The sequence below is a fragment of the Nipponia nippon genome, unplaced genomic scaffold, assembly GCF_047370975.1.
Source record: "Nipponia nippon isolate SJK-2023a ecotype South Korea unplaced genomic scaffold, ASM4737097v1 scaffold_1, whole genome shotgun sequence".
Lineage (NCBI taxonomy): Eukaryota > Metazoa > Chordata > Aves > Pelecaniformes > Threskiornithidae > Nipponia > Nipponia nippon.
In genome coordinates, this window is record NW_028262290.1 from 55,286,430 (window position 1) to 55,314,129 (window position 27,700).

The window sequence follows — 27,700 nt, forward strand, 5'->3', positions numbered from 1 at the left end:
AAAACACTGTAAGAGGTTACCTCACAGGATATTCCTGTGTAACCTTGAGGACATTCACAGAATTCCACATCTGGTGCTGAAGAAAGATCTATAACATTTGCACTTGCAGTATCCAGGGTGACAGAGTCCAGTCTAGGATCAAGCATGAAAACATCACATTATTTGTCTCCCTGAACTTGATTTTGAACAGGATAGTTTGCTTCTAAGGGAGTAACACTGCTGAGTGCTGCTCCCTGGCAGTGACAGCTGAGGAACAGGCACAAATCTCTTCTGTAAAAAGACTATGATCATAGTGTTATCACTACATTTGCAATTCTGGGAGTAGATGTGCCCTCCTCCTGTTATCATTATTGTTACTACCATTGTCTCTTCTCCTGTGGAGAGGTTTAAACAAAACCTTCCCCTTCTGTCATGGTATTAGAGGTATATCAGTGGGGCAGCCTTCTATTGCCGTCCTGAAAAAAGACAACTTTACTGCACCATGTCTAAAATAGACACATATCACAGGTGGGTAAGTAGTGAGAAACAGCACCAGTTCATGGCTGCTGCACACAACAGAACAAAGCAAAACCTCTTACTACAAACAATGGCATTTTGCAGCAGAGAATCTTCTCAGCCACAGGTAAAATGATTTAAGTAAATCTTTACCAACATTCTAGAAAGATGAACACACTGTCCCTAAATGGACATAAATATCACCACTCCTCAAGGGCACAAAAGGGCACAAAGCAAATCTGGTATCGAGTTCAATGTTATTGACATGAAATGCTACCAAATTACGGAAAGATGAAGAAAGGCTGTTGGTGAGGCTAAGGGAATTAAGTAAATAAACGATGAAGCACTGGAACAGATTCCCTTGAGAGCGGTAAGACTTTATTCCTGTATATCTTGGAGAACAGGTAAAATAGAGATCTGTGAGGTCTGATGCAGATACTGTTGACTTGAGACTATGGAATGACCAGTTAATTCATTCCAGCCTATTTTTCCTATTAAGCACTCCCTTAGAGATGAGCGTCAGTAACATCTACAAACAGACATTAAAAGAAATTACAGCCAACACCTTTACTGGCAGGTATTCAATAGTCAGTGATGGATTAACTTGCCACATACCAAAATAAGCATACTATTGAGAGTTTTGGAGGTATTTTCCTCTAACAAAGCAGCCATTGTAATAAGGCTTTTATGCAGTATTCCTTTAAAGCAGAATACAATGTTTCTGCTATCAGATACCCTTAAAAAAAAAAAAAAAAAAAAAAATTCCCTTTTCCACACATTCCACATGAATGTATTTTGGGGACAAGACTGGTCTTGAGAAGATTCAATTAAAAAAAAAAATGTTTTTTTCTAGAAATTATTAATGTAAAACTTTAGGAATACTGCCACTATGAATAGTGTTTCGTATGCACAAAAATAATAGAAGTATATAGATTAACTTAAATATTTTCTCTCCCTCACCTGTACACGGCTTTTTTGGCAATGTTGTAGTTGGCCCTGATCAGAAGATGGGTCACGTTTACCAGAACAGTCATCAACCTTTCCCGGTCTATAGCTTTTTTTGTATTGAAGTCTATGAAATTCTCTGGTACAAATCTCACTGCATTAGAGTACTCCTCATATGGCTGTAATGACAAGCCTGCTGCTCTTGTACTCAAAATCTGCCCATTACCCTGAAATTGAAAGACAGAGAAAACATTTGCCATATTTGTATGCAAATTTTATTAAGCAATTACATTTAGTGTCAGATATACATCCAGATAACACAGAAAAGAGGCAATGAAATTAGATTTCTCGCACTAGAAAAAAAGTAAGTAAAAGGTCTGCATTTTCCATGGCTGCAGGAAGGCTACAATCTCATTTTCTTTTGGTTCAGAGACTTCAGAAATACTTGATTTTCTTTTGGAAAAAAATTAAATTTCAAAAATCAAACTCCTCTACAAAACAGAATCTCTTTTCTCCTCTGTTCGATTGCTGAGAACCTATTACAAAATAATGCTTTTTTGGAGATGCCTGGATTCAATATAGAGCCTTACTTTTTAACTGCAGCATAAACCTAGAAAAGTAAGCAATCAGCAAGAACACTCATCTGTTTCATAAATATAAGTCCTTTCAGCTTATTGTAGTTTCTTTTGTAAACAGAGCTTTGTCCATTTGGTAATGAATACCTCACCTGTTTACATGTAGGTTAAAATTTAGGTATTTATCATTTAAACTAGTATTGTATGCCTACAATTTCAGACAAATGGATCAGAAAATCAGAGAAATGAGTAGTAAAAAAGTCTTGGTAATGACTTTTAAGGGACTTAAAATTGGCAAAACTACTACTATAGAATTTTTTTTTTCCCTTTTTTTAATTCCTTCATAGATTCCTAATAATGTCTGGATAGTAACGAGCTGGAAAAAAATCCACCTGCATGATGACATCCACACTCGATACTATATCACTGTCCACACTCTCCATTGGAATGTCATAAGATACCGTATACTTCAAGTCTCCACCAAAAGCTGTGAGCTGAAATAACAAAAAGCAAAGTCTTAACAACATGATAGCATCCAACCATCACAAAAAAGTGACATGGGACAGTACAATGTCCAAATTACAGGAGTACTTAGCTTCCAAATACCACTTTTCAGGGAAAATTTAATATGCCGTGTGTATCAACACAGGGACAAGCACTGACTTGTTGCTATGCAGGTGGGGAAAGCTAGCTGAAAGCTCTGTAGATGATTCAGATAAGTGCCCTCATTCAGTGAAACACCTACAGGACTTTCAACAAACAGCAGAGGTTTACACTACTGTCCTAGCTAAGGGGCATAGCATGCTGGAGTTATTCACATTTCATATTCCACCTTTCCGGCTCCTTAGCCCCACAGCTGCTGCTGACTACTTCAGGGCAGTTAAAGAGTAGTACCAACAGTTAGACCTGTATTAAATGAATAAAAGATCAGAATTAGAGTGAGCGTTGCCCTGTGCAAAACTACTCCTTAATATCACACTTCTGAGACTCGTTTTCATTTATTGTGTCACCATACTAAGAAACGGGGCTGCACGGTCAAAGAGACTGGACCAAAAATAATTAAAGAATTGAGGTTGCAAGGTCCCCTCTACTCAGCACTGGTAAGGCCACAGCTGGAGTTCTGAGTCCAGTTCTGGGCTTCCCAGTGCAAGAGAGACGGATATCCTCAAAAGAGCCCAGCAAAGGGCCACTAAGATGATTAAGAGCCTGGAGCATCTTTCATATGAGGAAAGTCTGAGAGTACCATGACTGTCCAGCCTAGAGAAGGCTCAGGGGGATCTCATCAATACATATAAATACCTGAAGGGAGGGTGCAAAGAGGACCGAGCCAGGCTCTTTTCAGTGGTGCCCCGTGACAGGACAAGAGGCAATGGGCACAAACTGAAACACAGGAGGTTTCCTCTGAACATCAGGAAACACTTTATTGTGAGGGTGACCAAGCACTGACACAGGTTGCCCAGGGAAGTTGTGGAGTCTCCAGCCCTGGAGATACTCAGAAGCAGCTCTCTGGACATGGTGCTGGGCAACTCGCTCTAGGTGATGCCGCTTGAGCGGGGAGGTTGGGCAAAATGACCTCCAGAGGTCCCTTCCAACCTCAACTACTCTGTGATTCTGTTGCAAAAAAATGGGAGATCCAGAGCTTTAGGTAGTAACCAGAGCGAAAATTGAAGACTAGATGGTTAGAAACTAATAAATGCAAAATGGGAGATGGCCAAGAGGCAGATAAGAGGAATTTAATGGTCCTGTTGACAAGGTGTGAAGAGTGTAAGCTTTGGGATAGGAGCCAAGAGTACAGGGAGTGTGAACATATAAGTTAGTAAGAGCCAAGAGGAAAAAAAAAAAAAGAGAGAGAGATTATATTGTGTCAAAGATGGGCAGAGAAGGATGTGAGTAGATGAATGAGCTCAAAGAGCAAGAAGAGGGTACCGACAATATCTGGCCAGGAATACTATGGTTTGAAGAGCAGACCTAGATTGAGAAGTCTGGTAATATTGGCGTTCATGTGTAATTTTTAATTGCAAAAACTATATATTTAGAGCAATATTTTATGATTAAAATAGAGAAGCTATGAAGGAGTTTTGACTCTAGCTAAGAACTTACTTTATTTCCTAGATATGTCTCAGGTGCTGACCAGTAATAAGTATGTTTCAGCACTTTCACAGCCTCAGTGTTGTTAATACTTATTTGATGGGGTCCATCAAATTGGCTTCGCTGAGGCTGCACGCCCCTTACATTATACAGATCAGTAACAAGCCATCCAGTCATGTCTGATATCTGCAAGAAAGAATAGTAATATTAATGGAGTCAGGCTTTGTGTCACTGAGAAAGCAGTCACTAAACTTAACCCTTCCCTAGATATTAATTTGAACTGATGGATCTGTAACACTTTCATTAGCCCAGTCTGACATCCAATACACACAAATATGCCACTTCAGACTAGGATTGTCTCTACCTCTCTGTTAGATGGGAACAAAAATATAACGAGTGTGATTTTCATCCTCCCAATAAAATTAGCATTATACCTATGTAATTCCCCGAGATAGAATTACAGAACTTCAAGGGCTTTGAGTTCTATTGTACCCATTTATAGATAGGGCTGAGCTGGAGGAAACTTAAATCCAGAGTCCCAGAAGAGGGAGCAAGATGAGAGAACTTTGTTCTTCTCACTGAAAGAGTTTTATACAAGCATCTTAGAATTTCAGTGAATATGATATGTTTTCCTCTCTTTTTATTGGCACACAAAACAGGTGACTAAAGTGTGACTAGCTCTGCAAAGACATGGAAGGAATTTGGTAGAAAAATAGTGTCCCCAAAGCCCCCTAACTCAATAAATGTCTATTCAGAAGACAGTGATATTTATAATCACTCTGTTTTCTAAGAAAGAGTATTGGCAATATTGTCAGAGGCCACTCAATAGGTATGAGAGCAAGGAAACAGGTTTGGGTTCATCTCTTCAATATGCAAAGAAACTTTAACAGCTCAAGGTCAGAAAAAATGCCTTTTTCCGGTGCGTTATCACAGCCTCCACTACCCAATGCTTCTGTTATTACTGCAAGCTAGTGGGGCCAAAGCCTGTACTGGGATGACATGCTGACTACCTCAGAGCTGCTGAATGACACTGAAAATCCATTCCTCTGTAAGGAGACACATGCCAGAATTTGGAGTTAACTTGGGCACATGTCAAAGAGAAACATAGTACATTTTGCAGCTCCCTGAGGAAAGAATATTAGGTCATGGACAAAGCGTATAAATACCTGACTGATGGGCCATGTTAGGCTGTCACAGACATCAGAAACTCCAAAGCAGAAACACTCTGTGCAGCCCTGAGGATTTCTTTCTTGCAAATTGTAGAATCCTGGTTTACAGAGATCACAGTTTTCACCTTCTACATTTTCCTGTTAATGGCATATAACATTTGTTTCACATCAGCATTATTATGGTAACAAATACAGTGGATTAGATGGGATTTAGGCATAACAGCATTCAGAAGGTTATAAAAGTAAACAGATTTCAGCACAGCAGGATTATTGAATAAGACTCAGAGCTTAAAAGTAAAACTGATTGGAAAAATGCATCAGAATTTCCCAGTTCATCAAAATCTAAACATGTCCTCGCAAGGACTCTATTGCAGTGAAATTTCAGCACATGGGCAGGGTTTGAAAAGCTTCTGCCAGCTTGCCAGCCTACTTCTCTCATAGCTTGAATTTGTAGATTGCTCTGGAGAAAAGTTCCCATGTTTGGTGAATCCAGATAGTCTACATAGAGCACAGCTCACCGTTAAGGCCAGGCTCCTGGAGCTACCACAGCCAGCTTCAAGAAAACAGTTCTTCAACCATCTATTAATACTTACACTGTGATCCCCAGCACTGCTGCCACCTCTTCCTGAATGAACACCACATACACTCATGCTAGCTGGCAGCTCTTCCTCCTAATATACTCTGCTTAAGGTCCAGAAAGTCCTATTCCAAAAGTAGAGGTGCTCCGCTCATTTAGCTACTATCACTGTCCTGCTGCCTCTTTACCATGCAAATTGGCATGTCAGGTTTACATAAGACTGGTCTAAACAGGTAGGTTATGTGCTTTTGTAAGCGAAGTGCAAACTGTTTTTGCAAACCACATGAAAAATTTATGATCCCCAGCTCTGATTCAAAGGCTGAGGATGACTGTTTTCTCTTTCTTAATATCCAAACTTGGGAAAAGTCTCAGGCAAAGGGCCTCCTGAGATAATGAGATTTTAAAATCTTGGATTTTTACAGAAATACATGTATGCACTTTTCAGCTTTTTTATTTCTCAGTATTCAGGATGCACTTGGATCACACATTTCACTTGTCTCTGTAATGTTATTAGGCAGAAATTATTATTTATTTCTTAATGAAAAATACAAATTTTACCGAATGCCTAGTCCTCAAGAGCTGTTTCACAAAAGATCAAACATTATGAAATTCAGAGCATCAAAAGGAATAGGTTGCACTACTGTGTTCACAGAGACAGCATAGGTGTAGAAATCCTGTCTCCTTCATTTGATATTTGGAGCACACAATTTTTCTCCTTCCTTCCTTTCACCTCTATCGGTGGGCTGCTGGCTGGTGACTCTCAGTGATATGGCCTAAAAATTCTGTATGTGAAGCTCATGCCCATGACAGCACTGAAATGGGACAGTTTCTCATCCAGTTTATACCAAAATTTTCACCAGTTAGCTGCATTGGCTGATATAATGTTACTCCAGCTCAAAATCAGGCAGAATGGTGGTATCTCCTTTTTCGTATTTAAATTGGCCATCGGAGCTATTTCTTTCTTCCAGACTCCGGTTATTTATATGTTTGATATTTTGGAATTTTTGAAATTATGCAAAAGGACTAAGAAGTTTCAGAAAAATTGTCAAACAATCCACTTTTTTTTGGCTCCTGTTCACTGTCATACTTGGCAACAAATACATAAACTACTAGCTAACATTTGGTTCGGAAAATTAAGCGTAACTTCTTTATTGACACACAGCTTTGTAATAAAGTTCAGCAGAATCTACAGCTGCAAAATATTTCAAGGGGTTTGGATATTTACCAAAAAATAAAAGAAGACTGCAAAAACTGCTCTCTTTTTAAACATCTTTTATAGTTTATATTTTGTAACCAAATAATTAAATCATATTTCATACATACATCTAATGTAATTGTTCCAATAGTTCTTTCAAAAGCGTGCTGTTTCTTCACACAAAGCAGATGTTATAAACACATCCTTTCTTTACAAGAAATCAGTGACTTTGAAGAGAAATATCAGCTCATTACTAAAACCAAACCCAGCTAGGCATACTGTTATTCCCTCTGTGATTCTCCTTCACACTCACATGTGCAGTTATTTGATTTTAATGTCAGTCTGGCCCATTATTATAGAAAATGGAGTATCAGTAATGTACAGAGCTATTCAAGATAAACTATAGTATTTTTCAGTACAGACAATAGTTAGTAATTTTAAGTTCTAGGTTGTCAGGTGTACAGTTACACCAAGTTACTTCCTATAAAACAGTGATCTCTCCAGTTGATGAATTAGTTTCCCTCATTAAAAAGGAGTTGACAAATCAATCCACAGATTCGATTTTAAACAAAAATGACAGTTTAATACTCACTTTGCAAAGACAAGGTTCTGTGCACGGATCTTCATTAATGCTACCAATCAGGCTGCAGTTACAACGCAGGCAGTTTGGATAGCCCTGATACCCAAATGCACAACGATCACATTTTTCTCCTGTGTAACCTTCTCTACATTGACATTGACCTGGCCAAGTCCCTTGAAAAGCAAAAACCCAGAAACAAATAAATAAACGCAGGCAATAGGTTGGATTCACGATGTCTCAGAGGGTGCAAGTAAGTTAACATTCCTTTTTTATTACACTCCATGTTATATTTCACACAGATACTTGGCATAATGTCAGTCTCATCATGTATTTTTCATGTTTAGAGTACCAGATGCACAGAAACTGCAGCAAAATGGGTTTTGTGACAGCTCTAACAGCATTCATAAACAACAGTGTTAGATCTCAATCCTTCACATTGTTTTACATAGTCAGAGCCTGCCATCCCCACACAAGAACACGTTCAGGGACCTGACATACCTTAAAATCCTAAAAACATGTTATGCCTCACCTCTCCTTCCTAAATATCTACCATTGTTTTGAAGTGATACCTGATTGGCAGCCATTCACAAGTAGACAGTGTTCCCTCAGACTTCAATGTCCAGAAACATAGACAGATTTGAAGTTTAGAGAAAGGGTGCTTTCCACTCCCTTACCGCGCTGTGAGTCAGAATGGTGCTCATCTTTAATGCAGTCAGAACTCAGAGATCCAAACGGGTCACAGCCACAGGGATAGCAGGGGTGATCCTCATAGGGAGAAACCTACAAAACAAACGTTCTCTGTCAAATTCTCAAATTATTAACTGGGAAAAGTAAAGTTACATCTCTTTCTTGTCTCGGATCACCGGAACTAATATGAATGAAGACTGGAAAAGGTAATACGCGGTAATAGATCAAGTTTAATTTTAGCAAACAGAGCATCAAGGGATTGTAGCCTAGAAAAAACTTAAATGCGGGGACAAAATTCGGTCTTCAATAGCACAGACAAAGGTATAGTAACTACTAATGGCTGGAAGCTGAAGCCCAACACATTCAGCCTAAACAGACATTTTTTTAATGTAACAGCAATTAACCACTGTGATAGTTTGCCAAAGATTATGGAAATGTTTAAGACAAGAATGGATGCTTTTTGCAAAGATACGCTGGTTCAAAGAGGAAGGAAATGAAAGAAATCCTTGGCTCTGTGTTCAATAGGAGGACAAAGATTCATTCTGACTTCATGATCTATACATCTTTGAAATATAAGGCAATGCAATTCATATGCAATTCATATGGCAAGGATTTTATTTTCTTTCAGGGAAAATTTTCCTTTGAGGTGCTTCAGATGTAAAGCAAATCAGTAATGACCTCTAGATAAACATTTATTGGCTACGAGTTGATTGAAGACTTTTCTTCAATGCTTCTTACAGCAAGTGAATCAGACAATCTCCAACTCCGGTTTACTTCTTTTGATGAGCTGTACCTGCTGTCTAACCATACTCTACAGACTCATCCTTGCTCTCTGCACAAGTTTATGCTGGATTTCTAAAGCATGGGTTTTCCAAAATATGCATGAACCTGCCAAAGCAAGACCTTCAGTATGTCTCACTATACAGAGACCTCTGACATCGCAGGAAGTTCATATATTTAACTCTGTTAGTCACATCTTAACAAATGTCTTTTGTAGAGTTTAGGTGATTTTTCAAAGATTGACACTTGTCAATAAACTGGAAAGTACACAGGCTCAGAGAGCACATGTTCTACAATAATCACGTCAAGAGGAAGAATAATATTTGTTGCAACATCTCATGAGGCAAAGAGTCTGATCTTAGAACTATATAATGGTCCTTTTTAACACTCGTTGAAATGAGCTGATATAGGATGATACACAATATTGACACTTCTGAAGGCACTGAAACTTCAATACTGGCACTTTTTAGAGCATTATCCACAGGACAAATAGGTTTTCTATCAGAGCATCTACATTACCACACTAGGACTTCAAGTTTCATCTTCGCTTATTCTTCTCTTCTCCAACAGCTTGACCTGCCCTCCCACGCAACTGGACAAGCATTTTGTTTTTCTCTGAAAGTTTTGGTGGTATGTTATCTATAAAAAAACACCCCTATAGTTTTTAGCTAGTCTGCAACTAATAAATATATACATATTAATTACAACGAACTGAAATACACATCATCTTACTGTGTTGTAATTCACCAAAACATTAGAATGGTATTTTCCAAATCTTACTTTCTGTGGTCTAAAATATCCATCAGCACACATTTCACAGTTGATCCCAGTAGTATGTTGAGTACAGTTTAAACACACGCCACCTCCTATATACTGGCCATGAATATCCATGCTCCTTTTCTGATCTGCAATACTCTGATTGTAATAACAATCTTCTGCTTTGTTATGACAGTTGCACTCTGAGAAGGAATGGGAAAAAAATCCATTTTTTTGTTTACATTGTATAACAGTTCCTATGATACTGACTTTTTTCTAATTTACATTGTGTAACAGTTCCTATAATACTGACATTTTTCAAAGTGGAAAATGTAAGTAGAAGAGCATATCAATTCATCTCAAAAGTGTGCTTTTTCTTCTCTTTAACCATGCTATATGCTTCAGCAGTCTTGATACACTGTATTTCTTAGTGAGTAAGCACATTTCAAAGCCACTGTCACCACTTTAATAGCACCGGTTTTAACACTATTCTGTAGATCTCACTAAGACAATCCTGTCAGGACTGACGTCGATAGTGATGTGTGCTATTACCAATAGCTGTTCTTGCATTGTCTGTCCTCCGCATTACAGAAGAAAATCTGCCTAATTCTTCTGTTATTTGTATTCTAGACAAAAGTCTGAGAAGTCAGTAATGCCAGTACACAAGCATAAATCTGATTTAAGTTAGAGGATACTTCAGTCCAAACAGTCATGAACACCTACTTTCCTAAGAGTGACAGCAAGACTTGCATAAAGACTTCAACTAAAAAGACTACTCTTCCATTCGCAACTGTAAACTTTATCTAATGGGTTCTTAATTGTATGCAGCTTGTGCTATGCATTAGTGACGTGAAGAGAGAAAATGCACTAACTAGCCCTAGCAACACATTCAAGTGTAGTGACACAGCTTAAATCAATCTATCAGACAATCTGAAATTAATTGGCCAATAAGGAGTTTCTTTCAAAACATTTGTTATCAGAACAAAGTTGTTTATCTGACAAAATTTATGATCAACGTAAGAAATTTGCATTTCAAGTAGCTAACAAAATGATTGATGCAAATCTGCTAGTTTTTACAGGAGCATAATAAATCCCCAAGTCTTTGAAAAAGAGACACTGAAAGCTTTACTACATGACAACTCCACTAGCCAGGGAGTCATAATGGATAGACTATTTAAAATTATCTTAACAGTTATGATTAGAAGTAGGTCCTCCACCTTTAAACAATCCCATGAAGACAGTTAATAGTTTATGGATTTTTCTTGGGAATTAGTATAGATCTCTATGAAAAGCAACCTCAAACAAGAACATAATAAGCCTTTCTGAAACTATCTAAACCTCTGTGTATACTTACTCTCACATTTGTTCCCAGCAGAAATGGTTCCTGGTCTCCACGGTTTCTGGTGGTAGCCCGGACAGCACTTGTTACAGCTCTCTCCACATGTGTTGTGTTCACACTGGCACTGCAATTTCTAAGAATAAAAAATTCACTTTCTTGAAATATTTTTTTAATGGATAATTTAATCAATGTTGCCAAAAGTCTGCCTAATATCAGACTTACTCAAAAAAATACGTATTTTTTGAGAGTTGGTCCAAAGACCCACAAACAGCCCACAATTAGCATTAGACTGCTCAACCATGCTATATCAACTATTGGGGAATAGCCTTTCTAGAACAGGAGTGACAGATCTTGCAAGAGAGACTATTTCTCGTCATGCCCCTTGAATTGTTTATATTTAATGCCAAAGAAAAATAGTTTACTTCAAGAAAGTTACATTACCAGAGACCCAGATACGTTTAACACAGAAAAGGAAGAAAATTATAGCAAATAATTTGCGTGCACCATATCATAAGATCTCGTTTAGTCTTCTCTTTCTCATTCTCCTTAGGCAAAGTACTTTCTTTTTTTTTAATTGGAAAAGTTGTTTTGTGAAAATAAATCAATGAGATTAAAGAATACCTTTGTGATTTCATCCAGAGGGCAGCTTCGAGCATGGCCATAACAAATACACATGCCACCAACAGAGATGTCCTTTATTGAATAGTAGTACTACAAAAAAAAAAAAGTTGAAAAAGGGATGAATAAAAGACATTGACATATATTTACATCTTCAACCCTACTCTGGAAAATAAAATACCAGCATTTGACTATTCTGTGACTTGAAAAATGCCAAGAAAATAAAAGTAGCTTTGAATTTTTGCTACTTGGGGAAACCTTCCATTTTGTGAACTTTTTTTCCCCCCCCATGTTTTTCCTTACTGGTACAAAACAGTGACTGACTTTTAACTTTAAATAAGTATGCATAATTCCTCAGCTTCAGGCAAGACCACCAAATGTGACCTCGGCCAAAATTTACTTGTAAAAAAACCAAAAATCCTTTTTTCACCCTATAAGAAGCCATGAAGCATAACAAATTGCTATATTTAAATTCCAGTCTGGGGAGTAAGAGTATGCTTTCTTAAAATGGGAACTCTGCCCTCCCTTAAAACCAGTTTGTGCTCTTGCTTCCAGACCAGCTCTTTGCTACTAGCATGGAAGCAGTGTATTATTCTACCAAAATTCTTAACTTAAAAGTTGGTGATACAGCAGAGTACAATCCATTAATATTGCCAGGTGGTGAGCAAAACCAACATACATAAGGAAAGGATTTAATTTTCAAGGCAAGGAGCAAGGAGGAGGCAGGAAATGACCATCTGGGTTCAGTTACAGCTGCAGTATCAACACGGTTGTCCTGTTTGTATCCTGGGAAGTATGTACTACAGGGGAATGAAAAAGAAACACTTTCTGAAGATACTTCTAAGGAAAGAGTTCAAGACTCTCGAACCTAACAACCCTACAGTCATCTGGTTCAGGAAGAGGAGGTGGCCCTGGGTGGTCAGAAATGCTGACTCCTGGACTGTTATTTCTTTGAAGGATCTTGGAGCTTCAGCAAACTAGCCTCTTTGATTTCATACTTAATTTTTTATGTTTTTAAATTTTTTATTATGTTTAGTATTTTAGGGGTGTTTTTAATGTTATGGGCTTGAATTACAAAAAACACTCAAGGATTTATCGTGAACAGTAAGCCCTTAACTACAGAAAAGGAGGTCCAGACTGAGAAAAGTAGGAGGACAAAAGCAGAGCTGTACTTCTCACTGCATTTCCTGCTTCATCTCCTTTGTCTTGTTTTCTTAAAATTCACAGTGTATGGCTCAGCAGCTGTGTGCAGCTTGAAGTTGAAGGAGAGACCAATGCTAATCAAATGCTACAGGCAGAAATAAATAACTAAATAGAATACAGAAATAAAGGTGCTGTTGAACAGTTAGAAAAGTTCTGCATCAGCCCTTTTACAAGACTATGTACAAGAAACTAACACAATTGGTATCAACAACTGGATGTATAGGCTTCAAAAACAATTAAAACAATCCAGACAGCTGGAAGTGACTACCTTGGTTGTAGTTGGTTGCACAGTGAGACATGAGGTGAGACATCAGGATTTGGGAACCCTGCCCAATAAAACTGACGTCTTGTGAAGACGAAGATGTGTAGATTTTCATGCAAAACTGCACTAAGTAGTGCTAGGTAGGGTAGTACTAAGCCCTGGATTGCACAACTGTGTGTTACAAAAGCAATGGGAATGCTTGTGCTCAACACCCTTATTTCCCAGCTGTATGTTTGTATGCTTCTGTGTCGAGCCTTTCTTTCTGGGGTGTATTTCTTGATATTACAATACTGTCAACAGACCTAAATGTCAACCAGCCTGCTCCACAGGAACAGCTCACCTGCTCAGGCTGTGCATTAACCATTTCCCTATGGCCAACAAGGCACAGCTGGAGCAGCTGTCCAATACTCTGTGCTTGCAGCCTCAATGCTAGCAATTCCCATGTGGGGCAGACAGAACAAGCAGAACATCCAGATTTTACGCTTTAGAAATGCTGCAGCTGAATGGGCACCTCCACGATCAAGGTAAGAGCGGGGCTGCCTTGAAGGTAGCCACCAAACCCTGACCAAATCCAAGTTCCTTTCTCCCTTCTGTAACTAGCTATCCAGCCAGACCTCACAGAAGCAGTGTCAATGCACAAGGATTGCCTGTATCAGAGAAGCCACAAATTGCAAGAGTCCTATTGCTGCGCAAGGAGGAGTTGCCTGCAGATGTTCTTCAAGGCAAATAGCTACAAGGGACAGGAAGAGGAAACACTTCTTATTCTTCTGTCCTCATCAGAAAGCCTTCCTTCAGAGAAAAATTTGAAACCAGTGATCTCCTAACCTATGGATCTCAGGCAAATTAAAAAGATGCTCAAAATGGCAAAATACAAAGCAGTAATATTGCAGAAAATTTAGTCATGATAGGTACTGTTATTAGGGGCTCCAACACTGAACTTCTGTGAGAGCTTCAAGAAGTCAGCCTAAGTGCTTGGTTCCTCAGTTTCCCCAGTTTCAATATCAAATGTGTAAAGATCAGTTAATACTCTCCAGAATTCTATCTGAGTGTTTTGCATTATTATGAATTCACAGGCTTTAAAATTATTACAACAGCCTTAAAAAAAAAAAAAAAATGAAGAATACTCTCATCAGACATCAAAATTCACAATGGCAAGGTTTTCAAATAATTGTTTTTATGAATCAGAGCACTGGGTCCTGAAATCCTTGATACACCAGAAAAGGTACTTCAGTTGCATCAAGAGCAAGCTCAAGTGACATTTCCATCAGCCCAACCACATTTTTTACTTCGCTGATAAAGCATCACAAACACTGTTCCTAGCGTAAACCATTTTCACAAGCAAATAAATCGAAAAGCAAACAAACAAAAAACAATCTCTAAAAAGTATTTTTTTCTAAGTTGTTCCTGACAAGGTCTTGTTGTTAATAACATCAAAGGGAAGGCAAGAATTATTTAGTAACCTAACAAAATAATTCAGTTTGTGAAGGATCCAGTACTTCCTCCTCAAATAGATCAGAAAAGGCTCTCCCATCACATCATACTGAATACCATTTATGAACAATGAGCTTACCCTTCTGGTAACAATCGGGTCTAGTTCTTTAGGATCATTATGGCTGAGAGTCATGAGGTCAGCATTAAGGGTTCTAATACGCTGCAGTCGTAGGCGGATGTATCGTGCAGAAGTAAACTCCAAAAGCTTTTGTGAAGGATCATCAGCACTAGGCCTACCGTTGATCAGTGATGTGTGAATCTAGAAAGAGGGACTGGCTTAATCATAAACACAATTGTGATTCATTTGCAACAACAAACATGTTAGTGTGAGAATTAAAAACATAGAACTTAAACTTGTTTTCCAACAGCTGAGGGTGGTGAGATGTTAAACTACCTGGAATTCTTTTCTCTTCCCCACCCTCTACCTGCAGGTTGCATTCCTGCTTCCTGATTCACGCAGTTCTGAAACCACCACTCTCAGCTCATCATAGTCTCAAGTTTCCTGGACTTTTGTGGAGATAGCATAAAGAGAAAAACAGTACCACAAGCTAGTCCTTAGTTCCCCCAGTCTTCCTTCCTCTCCCTTATTGAGATGGAACATGTAACTCTGGCCATAAGCACAGTTTTGTCCTTACGGATTTCTCCTCCGCAATTCATAAAGATCTTATTGCAAAACATAATATGGCACACATGCTCAATCTGGGGTCATTAATCCTACGCCTTGCTGGGACAGGGCTGCCCAATCAGCAAGGAATACTCAGTGATATGAGAGTGCAGTGGGAAGCCACAACACAGCTGACAATTGAAAGCAAGCGGCTGCCACCACAAACCAACCCACCTGGCCTCCATCTTTCTCGAACAATCCCAATCGGCCCCACTAAAATGCCTTTTGGTATTGAGCTGCACAACTTATTCTGGCAACAGTCCCTTCTTTCTTTCCAAAGAAACTTAGGAACACATAAGGATTTAGTCTCATATGACCATGCAGTTCCTGCTCTGTTTTATGGAAGACACTGAAAAATGAGACCCTACAGGCCACAAACAAATGTTAAACAGTTCACCTGGTGTCCACAACAAATAAGAGGTTCATGCTTTGGGCTTGTCAGCTACATTTTAGAGTGCACAATATATTCTCACTTATGAAGAGTAATTTTGTCTCACATTCTACTCTTGAATTTATAGTTTCAACTTCATCCAGTAGTGTCAAATCTGTCTTCTGAAAATATTTCTAAATATTAAAGATCTTTTAATTATTATTTAAAAAAAAAAAAATCTTAATTCTGTAATGGAGTTAGGGGCTTCCTAGACAGTAACTATGTCATTTCCAAGACATACAAACAGAGACTGGTAATGGAGTTCACACTCCCAACATTATAATTTTGCTGTTTATATGCTATCACCATTTCTTCTAAATATTCTAATATACTGTGTTCGAAGAATTTCACTTTTCTGATAGCCCATTCAGAAACTAACCATCATCCATTTTCCAGCTGCAGAATAACAGTTATGAAACCCAAAACCTTTTCCAGGTCCAATCCTGCAAGTTAACACCACCTTATATAATATTCAGCTCCCATAGAAACACAGAGAATTCTTCTAGTCCATTTCCTGCCCCAAAGCAGGATTGACTAGATTTTTGTTATATGTTTGACCAATCTGTTCTTTAAGACCATTGTTGGTAGTGACTCTACAGTCCTCCAAGGCAATCTATTCCAGCCCTTTCTGGCTTTATTGTTAGAAATGCTCCTAATCTCTAAACCACATTTTCCTTGTTGCAGTGCCACTTCTTCCATCGTGTCACAGACATGCAGAACAGATTATTCCTCCTTGTACCCATGTTTTATGCAACTTAAGACTGAACATGCCCGCCCCATCTCAGTCTGTTCTCTCTAGTCAAACTGGTTGCGATATATTCATTCAGAAGTCATGTTTTCTGCTGGGAATTATAAGACAGAATTGCTGGCCAAATATTCAAATATCACTGCACTGCTTCCACTGAAAAAAAATAATACATATATACTTAACTATAGACGGGCCCACCTTTAGCATGGAGCACCACATCCTACTCTCATTTACCTTTAACTACAGATTTACAATTTGCTGGGCTCAGTGCGATCCTTCGATTTTCATGACAAAGAGAGGAGGACCCAACCACGGCATTGGGAGTTCCATCATGTTGTGTTTCCTTTTCATCACTTGGACTCCAGAGATTTAAAGATCTTCAAAAAGGTCTGGTACAACCAGCCGGCCTTGCCTCCCGTGTGACACATGCCATTGTATTTTACATAGCCTTTCCTGCCTAAATCTCCAATTCTCTGGTAATACATATTCTCTCTACTCATATATAGCGCCTTCAAGTGATGAAATGTGAAACATTATTCATATTTTAACTCTAAAGTTGTCTACTGTCTTGACCAGTAGAAATTCTGTAATAATATGCTATAATTTCTGTAGAGACAAAAGAGGAATCTTTCCTAGCAGGAAAAGGAAGAAACAGTAGGGATAGATACTAAGACACCAAGGAAGAAAAAGAATGATTCTCCATGTACACTGCTATATTTGGCTAATATATTGCTTATATGTGGCTTATATACACTGATATATTTATATTATATATTTTTGGCTTACTTGTCCTCCATAATTCAAGAACACTTCCAAACAACTGTAGTTTAAGCCCTGGAATTCATCATGAGCCCCAATTTCATTACGTAAATTTCTGGAAGCAGATCTTCAAGCAGTGTAAATCAGGTAAACAACAGAGCTTACAGTAGAGCAGATATACCTCTTCAAACCTGTGGAAAATCTAGCAGCCAAACTGGCAAAATGTCTGATTTGGCAAATGTTATGTTATGTTTTTATGTTACTGCTCTCCAAAAAAAACCAATATTCTGGATAGTATCACCCAATTAATTCTGTGTACGTCAGGAAGAATAAAAGAGAAAAAAATGTCATTAAAATGAATCTCTGGCATTCCTGGGTTTGGAGTTGTATGGCCTATCAGACATACATTACAAGAGGCACTGCTCATACAGAGTCAACCTAAGGACTTTCTGGTTAATTGCGTGGAGAGACAAGTTAAGTTTCTTTGTCTGTTCCACCTGATCTGTGGGTCATATGCTTACATCACTGTAATAAACACTTGATTAAAGTGAATGGGACTTGATGTTACTGAATTTCATTGTTTTCTTTCTTGCTGAAACATAGTTTTAAGTTTATGTGAAGAAGAAGTTTGATACACTTTAGCCCTTAGCTGCATACACTCCAGTCTTTTTTTAACCAAGACATAAAAACATATTGGCTTCTATTAAGCCAGGAGTTACTAGCATTCTCCATGGGATAGGGCTGCATTTATTGTCATGCTCTTACATTATAGCATTCACAATAGAATAACTGCTGGTTTTAATGTATCATTTCATTATGTGGCTGCCTCTATGTAATAAATTACACAAGTACCATGAATAGAGTTTGTTAAAAGAAAGAACAATCAACAGTGAGGCTGCACAACTCGTAGCTCTTTTAATTATGCTACATCCCTGAAACAATGCCAAGGCTTGTTTAGGAGTTCCAGCTATGCCAAGCACTTCAACAGTGTTTGCAGCTTTATCTCACACAACCAGGTGTTACTAACACAGGGGTTTTCTTTATTAAATGAAAAACCTGGCAAAACATAGAGCCTCAGTTATAGTCTTTCAGGATAAAGCAACTAATAATTCACAGCTAATAGCTACCATCAAATTATGTGGAGAGAGAGAGAACAAAGAGTTTAGTAACAGGAATATGTAGAGCCAAAGTCATGCTTCATCCCAACATTTAGAAGTTTGCTATACTGGTACATGATGTAAAGATAGTATCATTAAAGAAGGATAACAGATCATCTGGTAGTGCTGAGGGCAATGAACTCTGTAACTGTAATCCAAATGTTTTCAAATTGCTATCAGTCCATGTTCTTACTCACAAACCGCAAGTGCAAAAATAAACATACCTCTCCATGTTCCAGGGGAACTAATCTGGAATAATAGGAGGTGCAGATCACTTCATCATCTCTCTTGTAAGTTGGCGGCCCAATTCTTGGCGTAATATTATAACGAGTTAAACATTCAGTATCGCTAATTGCATAGTACTGCCATGGTCTGAACTCTGTGCCATCTATGGAGCGTTCCAAAACCCAGTTTCCAGGTCGTGGAGCATTAGCAGCTTTGATGATGACATATGCAACTTGAAAGACCTAAAAAAATGCAAGAAGAAAATTTTAACAATTCATTATGCTGTAAAAGACCACTAGAAGCCAACTGGGTACTAAACTCAAATTTTAAAAGCAGTATATGGTTTTCCTGGGGAGATGGTAAAATTTGGCAGAGACTTTGGCTAAAATTTTTGCACAAACTTTTGACAAAAGCCCAGTCTAATCTTTCACTAACAGTAATATGTATCAATTTTTGTCAAAACTCTGAACATTACAACAAAAAATTTATGTGACTAAAAAAAGACGAAATGCATTCAGTGCATCATTCTGTATTAATGTAATAGCTGAAATCTATATCTATACTGTACATTTCAGGATTACTTGGGTATAACATTCTTTCTATGGGAAATGTGCTATTTAGCTTTTCTGAACCACTGAGGGCTTCAAAGTAGTGGGTTGATTTTTTTTTCAAAACAGCTGCAGCCCAAACAACTCTTTGTTTCACATTTTAGCTGGGAGTTTAATCCTCTCAGTAATAGCATTTCTGATAAGCTTTTTACACCCTATATTAAAAATCTCCGTGCGTTTGTCGTGGTTTAACCCCAGCCAGCAACTAAGCACCACACAGCCGCTCGCTCACTCCCCCCCCCGATGGGATGGGGGAGAGAATCAGAAGAGTAAAAGTGAGAAAACTCATGGGTTGAGATAAAGACAGTTTAATGGGTAAAGCAAAAGCCGCGCGCACAAGCAAAGCAAAGCAAGGAATTCATTCACTACTTGGGAAGACAAACGCCATCACACCCAATGTCCCCCCCTTCCTCCTTCTTCCCCCAGCTTATATACTGAGCATGATGTCATATGGTATGGAATAGCCCTTTGGCCAGTCTGGGTCAGCTGTCCTAGCTATGCTCCCTCCCAGCTTCTTGTGCACCTGGCAGAGCACAAGAAGCTGAAAAGTCCTTGACTAGTGTAAACTCTGCTCAGCAAGAACCAAAACATCAGTGCGTTATCAACATTATTCTCATCCTAAATCCAAAACACAGCACTCTACCAGCTACTAAGAAGAAAACTAACTCCATCCCAGCTGAAACCAGGACAGCATTCCATTTTCATCGGGTTGAAGTTACTTAAGCAGAAGACGATTTACAGACATTGCTGAAAACAGACAGCGACAAGTAAGATGAATGTGACAAACATAAGCATGATAACCTTATTTAAGAGCAATAGCTCTTTTAAGATGTGCACTCTCTAAGCTATACAGGTATCTTGACTACTTTTTTAACCCTGGGTCCAAAGGGAAATCCTCATCCACACAACAGCACTGTTCAGCACTTCTGTGAGTAGGCAGGACAGTAATTAAGTTTATATCACGTTTTAAATGACCTTGTCATGGCAGCTAGATAACCTGCACTGGCCCCCAACTAGCTACAGCATTAGACACTGACACTGTAGTGTTATTGCAAAGCTACTATCTTCTTCCTTACCTAATACCTACTACATCACCTCACTTAAAAAGGCTGCCTTTACAAGTTGATAAGTTGATAACTTCTTATAGGAGTTTCAAGTTTTACATGCACTATAGTATCAGACCACATTTAGATGAAAGAAAAATGCCATATTATTCAACCAGCTCAGAGGTATGTATTCTCACTTGAGCAGACTGCCTGGTCGGCTGGCACAATCATCATAATTCCTGTCTGCATGTGCAGTATTAGTACTGTGTTGAGGTCCAATTTGGCCACAATCAGTTCTTTCAGACATTTTAAATTTAATTTTTTTTAGGGCCTTTTTTTTTTTTGCAATACAGATTAAAGCCAGAGCAAGAATAGCACTTGCCACATAAAAGCAGATTTTGATTTTGTCAAATGGGGAAATAAACACACAGAGATAAATAGTAATTCAGGAAACTACTTTTGAAACAAAACATTATTTGCAGAGCTTTGCTTAGGAGGTCTTGTAGACATGAGAAAGAAAAAATATTGGTGATACTTATCTTCAAATTCTGACTTATAGATTTAATACGTTAAAAAAAGTCAAACGATCTCAGTTTTGATTAAAATCAGACATAACTTAAAACATGATATTCACTTTGTCCAACTTTCTTTTCAGGCACTCCAGTTTTATCCTTTCAGACATCAAGCACACAAACAGAAAATTTCCAGTTGTTTCAATAAATATGAAAATTTACACGAACTGAAGAGTTTGTCTACTGACTTAAATGACATTTCAGCAATGCAAGCAGAAGTAAACAAAAATAGAAGCCAGCTCACTGTTTAATCACAGACTTACAGTCGTAGAAATAAAATTTCTCTGGGATCTGTGAATCCTCTGCTGTTCAGCACAATCTTAAAATTTAATCAAAGTTAAGTGAATACCAAGAATTATAATCCAGCTTCCATGAAGAGAGAAGCCCCTTTTAAATAAAACTTACACCATAAGCTCCAACTGAAAAAAAATGCTAAAATACATGCTTTTAAAGGGAAAAGAACTGAATTCGGGCAGACTCCAAGTCAAGCAACTGTATTCCCTAAAAATACAAACTGGATTTAATTGATTCAGTTAGCAGCAGTTGAGTTATATACCTGTTTTGCCCTTGGTTATGCACCAGCAGAATCTGGGGTACCATCATTTCAGTACCCCTAACCTGAAGTCACTTGTATGTGACAAGAGTCACTTGTATGGGCATTTTCTCCATCACAGAAGAGAACTGCAGAAAACTATGAAAACTAGGGAAGTTTTATTGACTGAGCTTAGGAACTGCTATGCACCTCCAAATTTCTTTGAAGTCAATCATCTCTCTCAAATGCATAAAAGATGCAAGACTGGAACCCCAATTTTTTTCCAATACCATGGTAGAAAATCTTCCTCAAAAAACTCTTATGTCTTTTATTTATGTTTCTCTGCTTGTTGTCATCAACTAAACTATTTCCCTACTTATTACACAGTTGGCTGAACAACAAATGATCTACTTTTGATTACATTGAGATTTTTCAAGACCCATTATAGTCTACAGCTGATGTAGCTAGTTTTAAATCCAGTTCCAACTAGTAACAATGAGCTATCCTTCATCACAAACTAACCGCAGCCACTGCTGCAGAAATAAAAGATATTCACAAGAGTATGTAAGATTTATTTTAAATATCAAGTTTCTTGGTGAGGGGGGGAGTGAAGAGAAAAGCCAGTTAAAGATAAAAATTTTCACAGCAACTGTGCATATATTCAATGCACAATTCAATAAATTAAATCTTTTCAAGTCAACATTTTTCCAGAAGAATAGCAGCCGTGTTTTGTACTCAAGACATCTAGGGATTCATTTTTTCTGCATGCCTACAGTTCACCAACAGCTGAAATGAAGATATTTGACACTATGAACCCGAAAGAGGCATTCAAAAATAGTGAATGGTTCTATAAACATTTAAGTATGCACAGTGTAGAAAACAATTGCCGCCTTTTCCCCTGGATCCTCTTAACTCTCTTCCATTTACACACATAGCCCATAGGTACCCAAAAACACTTCGTAGGTAAATTCACGTGACAATGAATATCAGCAACACCTGGAAAATTTGTCAGCCCCTGAAATAATATAGGTTAAATATAGAAATGAAAGGATTTTGTATAAATGCTCCTGCAGTCAAGAAGTCACAAGACAACCTATCGGTACAGATTCTCAGGGATCATGTTTCCAAGCAAAGGAATGAAGCTGGAGGAAGGCCTTAAGGTGTTCCTAGTGTTTGCAGATGAAGATGTTTTAAGGAATGCCAGCAGGTAGGCGTTTCACAGGTCTCGTATCCCACAGCCTCTGCAATGCAAAATGGATCTGAACCAGGAACTCTGTGTAATGCAAGCTGATTTTCCAAAATCCTCAGAGCACTTCTTTACAGATTTTTACTTTTATAAGTTCTTCATCTTGATGCTCATCTTGAACATCACCGAAGGCAGTTTCTTACCACTTTCCACATCCATTCAGTGTCCACCAACCAGCCACGTGATAAACTTGAGCTGCATGGCAAGACCTAATGATTTGTACACTTCAATTTAACTGTATAGCTTTCCCAGAACTCATTTCCTTATTGAGCTACAAGGGTAAAAAGGGCAAGCCAAAGCAAGTTAGCAATTCCCAAGCAGCCATAGATTAGAAGTGTCATTTCACAGGCATTTCAATCTCAACTGTAAAGACCAGCCAAATAAACTTGTACTGAAGAACTTCTTCTTTGTAGCAGCAATAACAATGTAACAAGTCACCTCTGCTTTATTTAGCCTTTCTAATGACCTTGTTATCCTGAATGCAGATCCAGAAACACCAAGTGCATTATTATTGAAACATATTTATAAATGAACCCTTCTCCCCATTCATCAGGAAATTTTGCATATTTTTTTGCTCAAGACTGTAAACTCAGCCAGCAGTGGCCACACAGCAGATGTTAGCCAAAAGTCCCCATTTCCATGTCAGTGCTCTACAATGCGCACAGATACATGCCCTGGCAAGCGCAGTTTTCCTGCTAGTCTTTTTGGATAAAGACTCCCAGTTATACTTTTCAATTTACATGAACGAAGACAACGATAAAGGGAAGATTCTGTCTTTTCATATCTATGAGTATTTGAGCCTCAGGCTCCAAAAGTGAGAAGTTAAAGGGAAAGATGAGTCCCAACGCATTATTTTTTTTTCCTAAATTTCAGAAATGTTTAACCTATTAAGAATGGAGGTACCAACTGCTACTTCAAATCTACACCTCAATTCAAATCCAAACTCTACCTGACACTGAAAAAACCCGAAAGGAGGATATGATTTTAGGGCCTCAGGATCACTTTCAGCGTCCTGTCACGCACCTTACTGAAATGACACTGGCATAACGTAAACCATATAATGCGTAAGACTGTAAAATGAACAAGCCTGGAGGAATGCAAGGTTCTTGGCAGACTGGTTCCTCCTAGTTTTATAAATTTAGCTAAATCTTTCCTTCAGGATGAGTGCAGAAAGGGAATCTAAAAAACAGCTAAGCCTGTTTTTCAAAATAGCATAAGTCCTGTGGTGAAAATGTTTATTACAACTAACATTGCTCCTCATTTTAAGTGAAACTGCAAACTCCATTCTGTTCAGTGCTGTCAACAACAGAAAAGCCTCTTTTTCTCAGACTTCATTTTACAGTCCAAAAAGTCTAAAATTAATCTGTGCAAACTCTCAAAGAGTAGCAGACTACATGAAGGGATATTCTGAGTATCAGCCCATATTGTTCACAGAAATGTCTTTTTAAGGGATAAAGATGGCTTCGGGCTCTTATTAGAGACTGTGAGGCCTAGCAATTTCTTGCAACATTTTGCTCTGAGGAGTCTGCAATGTTAGAAGTGCAAAATCCACTAAATACAGTAGAATTTCTAGTCTCCTGAATTATCTATTAAGACTTTGATTCATTATGTGCAACCGTTGTTTTCGAATAGAAGAAAAATTCATTTTACTCCAGAAGCGTATTGCAAGAATGTACAGACGAGCACCCTGAATCTTGAATCACTAGTTTTACAAAGCCACAAAAGGCTTTTAATGAAGCTTGCCACATACAATAAATTAGCATTGGTCCAGTGAAGTCAACCGAATAATATATATTTTTACATCAGCAAAGAATCTGTCCTTACAGAAATCTCTTCTTGCCAATTGATTTCAAGATAAAAGCTCTGTACAAATCGTATTATAATATTTACATTATTTTTTACTTTCTTATAGCAGAAACTACATCAGCCTCTGAGTGGTAATCCAGTACTCATGAAATATTCATGAGCTATTACTTAATCAGAATTGGACATGTTTTCTCAACTTGATACTTTGCATCTTCCAAGAACAACTGGTCTTGCTTTACGAATCAAGAACTTTGTGATATACAAACTTGTGCCTTTCTGCTATGCCTAGTACAAAGTACCCGTAAATACCTTTAAAAGTCTGAAGCATGGTAATAAAACTGAGGAAAATAATCTTCATTTAATGGTGTGAGAGAGAAATACTTTACAGCTGGCCCGAGCACACTGCTGACATTTATAATAGTCAGCATTTATTTTAATTCCTTATAATTTCACAAAGTAGCTGTCCAGAGGAGTCAAACTGAGGCAAAAATTCTGTTTTTATCTAAAACTGGTGCTGCACATTTTGTTTCTGTAGAATTGCCAGTGTAGGAAGCGCAAGGTCATAAATCAAATCTTGGTATCCTGTACATCAATCCTACACCTCATTGCTAAACTACTCTTTCCCCAGCTCTGGATCTTTGCCATACATTTAATGGAAAGGATGGGGGAAAAAAGGGAAAAAAAAAAAAAAAAAAAAAGGAAAGAGTATTGTACATCTAGGTCCTGGGAAGACTGAAAGGCACACGAGAGTACATGTACCTAGTTCTTATGATCCATGGGAGCTAAAGAATCATGACATACCCACTGGCTGCCCTTACAAAATGCTCAGCATTAGTTATAAATAGCACAGAGACTGCAAAGGAGAAAGATAAAAACAGCAATTTTGATACTTATTTTATTATAGCCAGCCCTCTTTTCTTAATGAGATTCCATCAAACTGCTCTTCAGTCCAGCTGTTTTTAGACTAAATAAACTAAGTGCAAGGTAGAATATTAGCTGAAATAATATCCTCTGCTCCCTTCAACTTTGAGCCAAGAGATGAATACAGCCAAGTACAGGACACAGGACACAGTCTGTGGCCAGAACTTCACCTAGGGCAAATTGTAGTGAAGCCAGTTTTCATCAGCTAAGGGAATCTCCCCCATATTTGCCAGCCAAGGCTATGTTCCAGCACCCACCAACCCCACTACTGGATTATACCTGTAAACTATACATTGGTAACAATCCCAAGAAACAATCCATTCCTCCTACTGCTAGAATTTCTGGTAATTACTCAAAAAACACAAATAATGACCAGATGGTCATTCTTCACATCACAAAAGGGTGTGAATATATTCTATATTCTGGCAAGGAAAGTTAAAGGACATATTTACTTTAATACACTACTTGACAGATTTAATGCACAAAGCTTGAAACATAAAAAAAAAAAGTACCAATGCTAAAGATATACTGCAACACATACAGTTACAGGTACTGACTTTCAGGAATACTTTCAAAGGTCCTAGAAGAGTATTTTAATGCATTCTCAAGCAAATTTATGAAGTGAACAGTTACTAAAATCACTAAGGTCCTTCATATGCTTTTCTTTTGTTACTCTTTACTTGTGCAGACTCGCTTAAAGTAAGCACACCAAGTCAGCTCTAATAACTCATTGACTTCAAGCGATCTCTATTAACCAAATCCTTTCTCACACAGCAGTAATTTACATTCAGTTTGCATAGCCCCAGATGCCTTCTCTCTCTCAAACTCTCTAAGGAAAACACAGAAGAAAGGCCCCTTGGGGGAAACTTTTCAAATCGAATTAGTGAAACTGAGCATGGGTCAGGAGAGGAAAGATATGTATTTGGTGAAACATCAACAGCACTAAGGCTGGAGAATAAAAGATTTAGAGGGCAGCTCAGCTGGTCTGTTTCCAAAGTGAAAATGTTCTAGGAGGATAAAAACTAAGGCATTCTCTCCTTCTTCATTTTTCCTTCCTGTTTGTCCATTTACAAACCAAACACAAAGCCAACTCTTCAAACAACAAGAAAGTCCTACCCGAACCTTCTGTCACTGGGCAAAGATACTCTGTGATTATTTTCCTAACAGTTCTGCTTTCTAATTAAAGAGCAAACTAGGCACTTGTTTAACCTATGCTTCATTTTAAAACATCAAAGTTAAACCTTCTGTTTTAATCTTTAAACTAACTTTCAAGTAGGGTCTAGAGATCTTGCAAAAGCTTGTTACCCACTGTATACCTCAAGTATGCATTTCTTAGTAATAAAGCTTCTTCCAGAGTTTGGAAGCATCCTCATATTAATAATGGGTTGTTGAGCTATGATTTTCAAACAGCTTAGATAGGCCAACACTTAGATCTGTTCAAAGCAAAATAACAAGGAAAAGCCAAGAAAAACACATTTTTGTCAGAAATTGTTTTGTCTTTTCTTGCAGCAGGGTAGGACACTTCCGATTCTTCCATGTCTAACAGGCAAACTAATAAATTAGTGTTGTGGTTTAACCCCAGCTGGCAATTAAGCACTACACAGCTGCTCGCTTGCTCCCTGCCCCCAGCAGGATTGTGGGAAGCAAACTGGAATGGTAAAAGTGAAAAAACTAGTGGATTGAGATAAGAATAGTTTAATAATTGAAATAAAATAACAACAACAACAAACTGTAATGAAAAGGAAAATAACGAAGAGAGAGAAAGAAAACCCGAGAAAGACAAGTGATGCAAATGAAAACAATTGCTTACCAGCAACCGACCGACACCCAGCCAGTCCCCGAGCAGTGGACCCCCAGCCAACTTGCCCCCTAGTTTTATTGCTGAGCATGACGTCATATGGTCTGGAATAGCCCTTTGGTCAGTTGGGGTCAGCTGTCCCAGCTGTGTCCCCTCCCAGCTTCTTGTGCACCCCCAGCCTACTCGCTGGTGGGGTGGTGTGAGAAGCAGAAAAGGCCTTGACTCTGTGTAAGCACTGCTCAGCAGTAACTAAAAGATCCCTGTATTATCAGCACTATTTCCAGCACAAATCCAAAACATAGCCCCATACTACCTACTATGAAAAAAATTAACTCTATCCCAGCCAAAACCAGCACAATTAGCAAATGCTCTGTACAGTTTAGCAACCTCCTGCCTAAGAATGACGAATTCCTCCAAGCTTTGCAGTA

General features: G+C 38.2%; 1 protein-coding gene across 7 annotated transcripts in view; it reads right to left on the reverse strand.

Moving 5' to 3' along the window:
* Positions 1-27,700, reverse strand: part of LAMA1 (laminin subunit alpha 1) — a 107,612-nt gene that overhangs the window by 55,383 nt on the left and 24,529 nt on the right. For all 7 annotated transcript variants that reach the window (XM_087756163.1, XM_087756155.1, XM_087756173.1 and 4 more), the window contains exons 4-15: positions 18,743-18,985; positions 14,840-15,019; positions 11,808-11,897; positions 11,202-11,319; positions 9,872-10,050; positions 8,299-8,404; positions 7,637-7,797; positions 5,270-5,410; positions 4,116-4,289; positions 2,408-2,509; positions 1,456-1,667; positions 21-132 (exon numbers count right to left, since the gene is read on the reverse strand). In XM_087756163.1, coding sequence (XP_087612289.1) covers positions 21-132; positions 1,456-1,667; positions 2,408-2,509; positions 4,116-4,289; positions 5,270-5,410; positions 7,637-7,797; positions 8,299-8,404; positions 9,872-10,050; positions 11,202-11,319; positions 11,808-11,897; positions 14,840-15,019; positions 18,743-18,985 — 1,818 coding nt within the window. The remainder of the gene's footprint in view (positions 1-20; positions 133-1,455; positions 1,668-2,407; positions 2,510-4,115; positions 4,290-5,269; positions 5,411-7,636; positions 7,798-8,298; positions 8,405-9,871; positions 10,051-11,201; positions 11,320-11,807; positions 11,898-14,839; positions 15,020-18,742; positions 18,986-27,700) is intronic.